The 11264-nt window shown below is 48.9% G+C and overlaps 1 protein-coding gene across 1 annotated transcript; it reads left to right on the plus strand.

Annotated features, from left to right (window-relative positions):
• The first annotated feature begins 2938 nt into the window (after positions 1–2938).
• On the plus strand, positions 2939–10153 carry LOC144386313 (E1A-binding protein p400-like). Its single transcript, XM_078086956.1, has 23 exons — positions 2939–3058; positions 3247–3537; positions 3718–3792; positions 3934–4071; positions 4156–4200; positions 4398–4551; positions 4733–4968; positions 5069–5242; positions 5325–5372; positions 5468–5604; positions 5712–5768; positions 5850–5928; positions 6040–6189; positions 6300–6345; positions 6426–6526; positions 6720–6921; positions 7001–7140; positions 7285–7485; positions 7749–7923; positions 8149–8300; positions 8495–8650; positions 8752–8829; positions 9135–10153. The coding sequence occupies exons 2-23, from the start codon at positions 3529–3531 to the stop codon at positions 9447–9449; spliced, it is 2868 nt and encodes a 955-aa protein (XP_077943082.1). The 5' UTR covers positions 2939–3058; positions 3247–3528; the 3' UTR covers positions 9450–10153.
• Positions 10154–11264: the final 1111 nt, after the last annotated feature.

Raw genomic sequence — 11264 nt, forward strand, 5'->3', positions numbered from 1 at the left:
GCAGACTAAAAGCCTTGTGGGCCGTGTCTGCTTGGCCCGGCTGGATGCTGACTCCTGCCCGCTGACTGAGTCAGACACAAGGATGAGGATTCATCGCACACTCATTACGAACCTTTTCCTCCTCACTCATTAACAACACAATGACGACGCGTGCCGTTCCACAAGGGGGCGCTGTTGCATCAGTATCACCTTGCTCCCTTTGATAAAGGCCCGCTTACACTACACCGGGTTTCCAGCTCATTGAAATGTCCCATCTGCTCCTTGCTGCATACGCCGCGTCTCCTCTCCACTGGCACTCGCTGGCCGGTCCACATTCACCCCTAAATGAGTGAGACAAGTGAGGTGAGGCGGAAGAGCGGAGGGCCCGATGAACAGATGGGCAAGGCCGGTTCCTTCCATCCCTTATTTCTCTCAAGAACTCTCCATTGTAACCCGGAGGGGTTTTCTTTTTCACTGCATAGCCTGAGATGTATAATGGCTCATGTATGAATCACGCATTGGAGCTGGAGGCAGAAACCACCAGCAGACTTCAGAGTATCAGCGCCGTCATGGTGACGTTCAGGAGAGTTCAGTTCAGTTCAGTTGAATCGCACCACTTCACACTGTAGCCATTGTCCACTCCTCCCTCCACCCACCTCGTATCCAAATGTCCCATCATAACCGACAAGGACGAGTGCAGGTGCACCTTTGTTACACGACTGTAAACATGCAAACACACGAGCTGTGTGATCCAGGAACTGAGCGTGAGTTCAGTTTGGAGTGCTCGTATTTTGATACCTTTGTCTCCATTCAAGTCATGCACAGGGTGCAGCAGGGTAAGCAGAGGGAGGCAAGAGAAGAGGCCGCCGAGGCTGTCGGAGTCAATCTCATCTCTCTGCGAAGACGCAAGCCCCCCCCGCCCCCGCCCCCCTCCCCATCATGAGACTGTTCACCTCGGGAGACTCTTTAGAGACTCTGAACAATGTCAAATGTGTGAGCCGGAGATGAGGGTTATGAGTTACACTGTTGAGTGTTTCCTCCATTTACACTGAGCTGCTATCAGGACCCTCCCCCCCAACTCCCATCCTAAGCCAGGGGAAGCAAAGCGAGCCATGTGAATGACGGCCTCTGGAAGCATGGATGACACAATCGTTAAAGCGCGTTGACACGGGATCAACGCGGCGAGGGCTTTGTTGTTGCCTGAGAGACGAGCAGACCCGGAGGCAACACAGATGCAGAGGCCAGCTCAGCAGGCCAGGCGTGAAAAGAAAGCATCCAGGTAGAGTGGGAGCCCAGGGAGGTTTGTCTTTGCAGAGCTCAGCACCGCTCAGCAGCGCCAATGAAAAAGGGCCAAATCCTCCTCTTATGGCTCAGCCCGTTCTCTCATAATGTCCTGGGGGCCCCCCCCTCTAATGATGCTCCTCCAATAACGCCGATGATCACCGCTACTGGGGAGAAGAAACAGGCCGTCTACGCAGGAATGTTGCCATGGCAACCCACCGCGACCCCTTTTGTTCAAATCGCGGGGCTGAAGGAACACTGTCTTCTGCAGCACACGGGGACGACACAGCCCGTCATCACAGGGTTCTCTTTAAACGGATCCACCATAACCCAGAGGGTGGGTTGTTTAGCTTTGGGACTAGAACGTGGATTAGACTCAGATGTCTTCCAGTCCAGAGGTGGCCCTCAGCAGATGAACACGTGCATTCATCTGCGCTCCCACTACAAGCTTTGAGACTCCTGAGGCCAATACAGTAAAGGCCCTGTACAGCAACAGATGAGTCACCGGTCTGAATTGCAGTGGGATGGTGTCAGTGGGGGTGGGAAGGGGGCGGGGGTGACGCGGCAGTGGTAATTGCTCCGCATGCGAGATGGGCTGAGAGAGCACCGGAGCTGACGCGCTCCACTTCCCTCGGCGCGGCGATGGTCTCCAGTATGAGTCTGTCTGCCACTCGCTGCTCCCACCTCCCACTCTGTTTCCAACGCTCTCTCTCCCTCTCTCCCTCTCTGTCTCCTTCTGTCTCCCCGGGCTTCTCCTTCCACCCAGCTCGACTCTTCTTCTCACTACGCTGCCGTCATCTTCCATCCGGACGTCTCGCGGCCCAACCGGCGTGTAGGCGAGATTTCTCTGCGCAATGAGCTGAATTTGGCCCGCAGACACCTAGACAGACAAAAAGTATTTGTACTCCGGCTTTATGGTTTTGAAGTGTGGGTCAATCGTAAAGAGTACTGGATCCCATATGTCCCATGATGCAAGACAAGAAGTATCAAAGTGACCCCCCGTGATGAGAGGACGTTCTCTGATGGCTTAGGAAAGGCGCTTCACTGCTTCCTCACTGGTCTCCTTCAGCACCTTTGACCTTGTCGTTGCGTACCGTTGTACCCTGATGTAGTGACAGTCACATTGTTTTCTCTTTTGAGTATTTTTGTGAATTCTTTGTCTCACCTTTTGTTGAAGCCACAACGTTTTTTATTTTACTGTTGTGGAGAAAATCTCATAGCACAACAAAGATATGACCTCACTTGAGTCATTTAAAAATACTTAAAGAAAGAAAAAGAGGACATGTGTGAGATACTCGTACAGGAAGTGCTGTTGAACGGAAACCGAGAAAAGGTGTCAGTCAGAACTGTTGCTGCTGCATCGCAGACGACCGCTTTTTCTTTGTCTAAAAAAATGTTTAATCCCCCGACTCAGTCAGTGGCTGCACAGATCAGAGCCCTGTGGTCTGGGGGGAAAAAATAAACAATAATTTTTAGGGGGATGGGTTTTTGTTAGAGGGGAGATAATGTAAAAAACATGGGAGACCCCCTTCCGCCACACACATACACCCCCTTCCACCTTGCCGCTAAGCCCACCACCCCCTAAACAAACTAAACTAACAAAAGATAAATAAAGCAGGAGATGCAACCTACCCACATTGCTATTGAAGGACTTTGATGCTACTCCGGTTACTTTTGGTTGCCCAGGTTGGAGAGTGGGAACTCCATTGAAGAAAAGCTTCTGAAGAATGGCACCAAGGACCTGATCAGAGAGGTGGCGGCCCAGGGCACCGACTACACCTTGGCTTTCCTCACCCAAGTAAGATGATTCCACTGTGGTTCTCTTGTTTGTTTGAGAAACTCGACACCATTCTTCCATTTTCCATATTCAAACTGTCATTTAGAATTGTTAAAGCCGTCATTTTCCTCACTCTTGAACAGACCAATGACTTCTCTGTAATTCAACTGTGGACATGTAGAAACTCGCCTCCTCTTCTGTGTTCTCAGCGGACAATACAGGATCTATTCGAGGTGGAGGCTGGCTCAGGCGAGAAGGTGGAGGAGTTTGTGGTTCTTCACCAGGAGCCATCGGCCTCTGAGGCCATCTCTCCCAGAGTGGCTCGACCCTACATCCAGGCTCTTCACAGCATAAACCTGGACGCCCAGCCTGAGCAGGAAGAGCATCAGCCGGATGAGGAGTTAGCAGTCAAGGACTCAACCGAGGACGACCAAGAGCCAGAGAACCAAGCTAAAGAAGAGCCGACTCAGAAAGAGGAGCTGAATGCAATCATGGAACAGGTACTGTAACGTCTTTTTATACATACTGTCTGCAGTCGAGTGTAAGCCAAAAAGAAGACGTGTATCATCATTTTTAGTTGTTTGACTTGCACTTTCTGGTTAGATGCTAAACTGCATTTTGTTGTCTCACAATAAAGTTGAATCTAATTTGCATTTACTTACCTTCCTGTTCTTAAACAGCTCACACCAATTGAAAGGTACGCCCTTCATTACCTGGAGTACCTTCACATCAGTGATGATGAAACGGCTCTCAAGGTAACTTTCGCTGGATTTTCTTGATTATTATATATGTTTGAGGTATATATTTTCTGATATGTTGTAGTATATATCTGATGAGTACAGTCCATTCACTAGTGTGCTAGTTGATCAATTCGACTTATACATGTTGATACTCAGGAGCAGCTGGAGTGCTCTAAGAGAGGCTGGGAACTGCAGCATCTGCAGAAGCTAAAGGAGGAGGAGAAGGAGGAGCAGCACATTATGGAGGGAGATGAAGATCTCTTCACCTACACCAGAGAGGATGCCTACAACATGGTGGGTGGTCGTAGCAACAGACGTAGCTAATCAAACGTAGAGTGGTGTGTGAATCACATTGACCTTTTGTCTGTGTTTCAACAGGAGTATGTATTTGATGCCGAGGACGGCCATACAGAAATCATGCCAGTAAGGAGCCAAAAGTGTTTCAAATTCAGAGTTGCTTAATATTTTAAATGATTGTTTTTGAAGTTGTTTCGGTATCTATGGATTTGACCACATGTGTACCTTTCTACACAAATCGTTGTATTATCTGAATTTGATTCTCACTCAAATTACCATGTGAAGTCCTTGACTGAGTTCTGACTTGTGATATTTTGACACAGCTTTGGACTCCACCGACTCCACCACAGGATGACAATGACATTTACATTGACTCTGTGATGATGCTCATGTATGACACCACACCCATGCCCGAGTCCAAGCTGCCTCCTATCTACATCCGCAAGGAGCACAAACGACTCAAGATGGACCCCTCAGGTAAAATTAGATTTGTCATTAAGGCCTTCGTAATCTGCTTTGTACAACAATATTTCTGTCTACTATCTAGTTTTGCTCTAAACACTAGTTCCTTCTGTGTATTTTAGGAAAGGGATGCATTTACTTTTATAGCATCTTTTTTTGTTGGTTTCTCTTTCCTTACTCGAGTGTGTTTGTCCAGCAGCAGCCAGAAAGAAGAAGAAGGGCCACGGCGAGACGGTCATTCCCCCGCGCTCCCTTTTCGAAAAGGCCAGCATGCTGAAAGTTCGCCGGGAGGGAAAGGACCAGAAAAAGACCTTTTCCCTGAAGCAGCAGGCGCCCTTTGCCAAACCCCTCCCCTCGCTGGTTAAACCTGCCATGGAGGCGGGCCAGGACAACCCTGAGTGGCTTATCAGTGAGGACTGGGCTCTGCTTCAGGTACACAATGACGTCCCTCACAAATTTAGTTTCACGCAATAAAACCATTTCTATGATGCACACATCCAACGTCCAAATATCATTGCCCCGCTTCTCTCAGGCTGTAAAGCAGCTGCTGGAATTACCCTTGAACCTGACCATCGTCTCCCCTGCACACACTCCGAATTGGGATCTGGTGAGCGATGTGGTGAACTCCTGCAGCCGCATCTACCGCTCGCCCAAACAGTGTCGCAACCGCTACGAGAACGTCATCATTCCCAGAGAGGAGGGCAAGGTAATGGAGAGCAAGCAGAGAATACAGTGTCTGCCTACTTCTTTGTTTCAACAGTCTCTCTAACTCTGTGACTTTCTTTCAGTTGGTGTATGAGGCGAACCCCAAGAAGAAAACCAAGAGCATATACAAGGTACACTGTTGTGGCTTTTTATTTGATCAATGTTTCTCTGCTCTCGATTTCATGGCCTCACTTTTCCTATTTGTCTTGTGTGTGTGTGTTCCCAGTCTAAGAACAGCCGTCCTCTCAGGACCTGTCAGATCTACACACAGGATGACAATGCCACTCACATCCAACTCTACAACAGCCGCTTTGAACTCATGAAGATCATTGCCAGCAAGAGGAGCCCTCCAATCAAACCGTTGTGAGTCCTGCTGCCCTTCACGACATGGAACCCATTAATCATCTGAAGAGAATGGTGAAATCTAGTTTCATATTTAATTTCATTAATTTATTTCTTTATGTTCACAGGCTTGGCATGAATGCGTTCCAGAAGAATCCCAAACATGCCTCGGTTTTAGCAGAAAGGTTTGTGTATTATGTCACCATTTAAAAACTTTAAACCTCTGTAAAGGAAACATGGTGTGACGTTGTTTTTCTTTTCTTTAGTGGAATAAGCTACGATAAACCGCTACCCCCCATTCAAGTGGCCTCCCAACGCGCCGAAAGGATTGCAAAGGAGAAAAAGGTGATTGTCGGCCGTCAGTCGGCAGCGCCGGCGTTGTGTGTCACCACTATCGGATTCAAATTTTGCATGTAGTCAACTCGCCTCTCAGTTTGATTGTGTGTGTGTCGGCAGGCCCTCGCGGAGCAGCAGAAGGCTCAGCAGTTGGCCCAGCAGCAAACTGGAGCGACCCCTGCCCAGGCCGCCCCCGGACAGGCACAGACTCCCGTGGCCGGCCAGGCTCAGGTCCCTCAGGCCGCCGCCGTGGTGCCCAATGCGGTTCTGGTGAGAATCCAAAACTCTACTGTAGACCGAGATTATTGTAGCATAGCCGGATCCTAAAAAAGCCCATTCACCCAGTGAGAACTAATACAGTTACGGTTTGTGTTTTTCAGGCTGGAGCCATAAAAAATGCCACGGTCGCTACAACCCTTCAGGCTGGTAGGCTGACACACACACGGCTCCCATTACAGAGCAGTTGGCGTTGGAATAGTTAATTCATTTCTCTTTTGTTTCTCCAGCGGCGGTAGGGGGGATTGTGAACACGGCAGCTGGAGTTCCTCCAAGTCCCTTCCAGGCCAACAAACGGCTGGCATCTCCAGTCATCCCAGGCACTCTGTCTGTGAGTCATGTTCATTTAATACTGCTGCTTCGCCTCAACTCGCCCTCCCGCCGACTTACTGGAACTCGTGACGCAAATAGCCGTCGGACTGTCATGAAGCCGACTGCACGCCCTCTACGTGGACAAAATGCTGCTACAAAAAGTGTTATAGCCGTTTCTCATTGTGTTGCTCTTTGTTGTTTGTTTTCTCAAGCCCGCTGGTGCGGCTGGGGCCCAAGTGGTCCACGCACAACAGAGGGCTGTAGCGGCCGCCGCTTCCCCTGCCGAGGTGGTTGCCATAGCTACGGGTCAGGGTGTCCGAGCCGTGACCCAAGTGACGGCGTCCGCAGTGGTTTCCACCACTCTGAGCCCGGTGCAGTCGCAGCCTCGCCCCCTGGTCGCTCAGGTCCCTGCAGGTACTTTACTAACAGGACGGCCCTTTCAGGACCCGTTACGGTTTGACCAATCTGACTTCTCTGCCGTCCTTCCATCCAGCCACAGGGATGCAGCTGTCTCAAGGAAAGTCTGTCAACACGGCCCACCTGCAGATGCTCCGACAGCAGCAGCTGCAGCAGCACCAACAGCAGCAGCAGCAGGCTGCGTCCCCACAGATGAAAACTGTAGGCAAACCGCAGGTACACCACCAGCATTTTAGCACATAAGTGTCACAAATTGTTTTACGCACGTTTGTATAATGGTCACACCCCCAATAAACACTGAGAACACTGAGGATTATGGCAGTGAACTGACTTTTAACTGGCCCTCGTTTGTATTTACAGGAGTTGATAAAAATGCACAAGCATAAGTTGCAGCAGGTGGCTGCAGCCCAGGGCCAACAGGCTGCAGGGGCCCTGCAGGCCGCCCAGGTGCAGCCCGCACAGGCTGCCCAAGCCAATCCCCAGCTCGCAGCTGTGGCCGCACCCAGACCCGGAGCCGTGCTGACCGGTACCACTGTTGCCAACCTGCATGTGGCCCGACTGGTGAGATTGTTAGAAAGGATCAATTCATTGTACTTATCTTACTTACTTACTTACTTATTGTACTCATCAAAATTTTGTTATTCAAAAAGTTTTTACTTAAGGTACTTAAAGAAACCTTAGTTAATAATACTAAATATTTCTGTCGGTGATGCAATGAAAGTATTTGACATGTCAGGTAAAGTCATTGCAGAATACGTTAGTGTCCCTTTTCTTCTCTCTGTTTGTGTCAGTGGTTAAAAACTGGTTGTGGTTTCTTTCAACAGACCCGAGTGCCAACTCAGGGCCAGATTCAGGGGCAGGCAGGACAGACGGCTCAGGTGACCCTCACCAAGCCTCCTGTGGTCTCGGTGCCCGCTGTGGTGTCATCAGCTGGCGTCACTACTCTGCCGGTCACAGTGGCTGGCATCAGTGTGGCTATTGGTCAGCCCCAGAAAACGGGTGTGTTAAGTCTCATTAGATCTCGTGGACATTGTTTATAATGTCCACAATTATTGCCCCTTATGTCCATGTCTCTTGCTCAATCTTCATACACCACTAGCAGGAATCAAAATCAATACCTATAAAGTGACTGAGAACACTGGGCTGGATATTCCTCTTCATGACATCCACGCTGTTGTCTATCTCCTAATGTTCCACTACGTTATTCTCTTTCCTCTCTGCCAGGTGGGCCTGTCCTGACGCAGTCATTCCCACCTATGCACGTCCAAAAGCTGCTTCAGTTGAAGAAACAGCCACAGCAGCTGCAGCAGCAGGCCGCCGCCGCCCAGCAGAAAGCAGGGCAGCAGCAGCAGGGACAGGCCACTGTGCAGCAGAAGGTAAGCACACCACACCAGTAGGCACTGGACTCTCGCATGGTTAACACAGTCTCATTTGTCTTTTCTTCCTCTACCGGAAACAGAAACAACAAATGCATCATAAAAACTGAATTTGACATGTACATCGATCTTTTTTGGTTCCATATAAATAATGATACTAGGAAGATGGAGTAAACTGTAGTTATTCCGTGTAGATCGGCAGCCAGCAGGTCACCGTGCAAGCGGCCCAGCCCGCCCAGCAGAAGGTGACCTATGCCACCGCAACACAGCTCCAACAAGGGATCAAGACCCAGTTCTTCCCTACGTCCATCTCCCAGGCCCAGAAACCCGCTGGAGCCCAACAAATCCAGGTACAGCCGCAGTGGCAGTCACCACCGCAAAGTAAATATTGACTAATAAACACTGGGCTTGTGTGTTGATATGAGATTTTCTGGTTGACTTCTCCTATCAGGTGGCTAAGCTCCCACAAATAGTGCAGCAGCAAACCACCGTGGCCAATATTCCACAGATCGTGTCTTCTGCTCAGCAGGTAAGATGGTAAACTGGTGGGGGGGGCGGCTTGTTCTCATGCTGTGCATTGCTTTATTATCCTTGACCTACAAATTTGACTTTTAACCCTCATGAGCCTCACATCCTCAACCAAGGAATGACACGTAAAAGGAAGGAAAGAATATTTGTTTGGATCGTGTTTTTAACTACCTGCTGCTTATTTTGTGATGTCATTTATTTTTACAATTTTGACACAAAGGATTCAAATACTCAGATATTTTGTTTTCAATTATTTGTTATTCCAGAGTTGTTTACACATGTTTGCTTTGTTTGCCTCCTCTTCAGATCCAGGCCCAGACCTTGACTCTGACCCAGGCGGCGCCGTCCGCGCCTTCTCAGATGCAGATGATCCCCGCGGGCACGGCGGCGGCCCAGGTTGTCCAGCAGAAGATCCTCCAGCAGCAGGTGGTGACCGCCGCCACCTCCCCCAAGATCCAGACGCCTCCTCCCCACAGCCCCGCCCAACAGCCCGCCGCACCTTCCTCCGCAGAGGCCCCGGCGCAGCAGGCCACTCACGGCCAACAGCCCGCTAAGGGTCAAGCCCGCCAGGGCGGCATCAGGGCCAAAACTCCCGCCAAGCCCGGCGGGGGAAGCAGCTAGGAGAAGCACCCCGACGAAACTGAAACGGCCGAGTGTTGTTTTTTTTCTCGCCGCACAGATGCGACGGTACTGGGTTTGTTTCTTATGGATTCAACAGCAGCTGAGGCCAGAGGCAGACTTTGCGTTGCGTTGTTAGTCACATCAAACCGTTACTTCACCTCAAAACTAACTGATTGAAATTGAGTCCAACATACTAATTATTATTATTGCTCATACCTAAACTCAACCCCAGCACTGCTGCCCACAATTCATGTTGTCTTCATCTGTCATGAAATGTGGATATTTTTTTGACGTTACCACAACTTTCCCCATAACTACTGCCCTGAAGACATCAAACCGTCACGCCTTCAAATGATTATATTATAAGTTGAGATATCTGAGGCTTATGGGCGATTTTGCATTGGGAAAGCTGTCCATTAGAATAAGTGTATTCATAAATAGTCCCTTTTATGTCTAATTTCCTTGTCTATAGATACTGAATGGAGAATAATGCACGTTCCTTTAGTCCTTTGTTTTTTATTGCAGCAAATACACTGTAAACATGTACTTTAGTATTTTGTGTTTTCTCATAAATTGTCTTTTTTTTATTGATGTCAACAAAAAAATGTAAATATTGATGAAAAACATTTGTACTTGTAAAGTAGTTGTGTTTTCATTGGGTTTTTTCAGCCTAATTGTAATAAAGTGTTTTGTTTTTATACACATTCATCTTTTTTCCTTTCGTTATTTTCATTAAATCCGTTGTAACTACTTGGAAATCTCGTGAATTCTTATAATGCTTTTCCTTTTGTTTATTAGAGCATCTGCAGCGACCCTGATTGTTACAGCCTAGGATGTGTAGCTTCAACAGAGTTGCTGGGAATTTTGTTTGAAGCTTGTAAGTGTTTTTGTATTAGTATAGTATAAATTATTTTTCTTTAGTCATTCATTAAAAAGGGTTTCAGAGGCAGGCAGGATCTGGAACGGTCGTTTTCATCTGGAGAACAAACCAAAAGCCACCTGACTAAACAAAATGTCAGTCAGAGGCTGTGAGTCTGCATGCGGTTGTTCTTGCGTCATAAGCCTCTTTACGCAGTCCGAGGTCAGCAGACTAAAAGCCTTGTGGGCCGTGTCTGCTTGGCCCGGCTGGATGCTGACTCCTGCCCGCTGACTGAGTCAGACACAAGGATGAGGATTCATCGCACACTCATTACGAACCTTTTCCTCCTCACTCATTAACAACACAATGACGACGCGTGCCGTTCCACAAGGGGGCGCTGTTGCATCAGTATCACCTTGCTCCCTTTGATAAAGGCCCGCTTACACTACACCGGGTTTCCAGCTCATTGAAATGTCCCATCTGCTCCTTGCTGCATACGCCGCGTCTCCTCTCCACTGGCACTCGCTGGCCGGTCCACATTCACCCCTAAATGAGTGAGACAAGTGAGGTGAGGCGGAAGAGCGGAGGGCCCGATGAACAGATGGGCAAGGCCGGTTCCTTCCATCCCTTATTTCTCTCAAGAACTCTCCATTGTAACCCGGAGGGGTTTTCTTTTTCACTGCATAGCCTGAGATGTATAATGGCTCATGTATGAATCACGCATTGGAGCTGGAGGCAGAAACCACCAGCAGACTTCAGAGTATCAGCGCCGTCATGGTGACGTTCAGGAGAGTTCAGTTCAGTTCAGTTGAATCGCACCACTTCACACTGTAGCCATTGTCCACTCCTCCCTCCACCCACCTCGTATCCAAATGTCCCATCATAACCGACAAGGACGAGTGCAGGTGCACCTTTGTTACACGACTGTAAACATGCAAACACACGAGCTGTGTGAT

The sequence above is a fragment of the Gasterosteus aculeatus genome, chromosome 13, assembly GCF_964276395.1.
Source record: "Gasterosteus aculeatus chromosome 13, fGasAcu3.hap1.1, whole genome shotgun sequence".
Lineage (NCBI taxonomy): Eukaryota > Metazoa > Chordata > Actinopteri > Perciformes > Gasterosteidae > Gasterosteus > Gasterosteus aculeatus.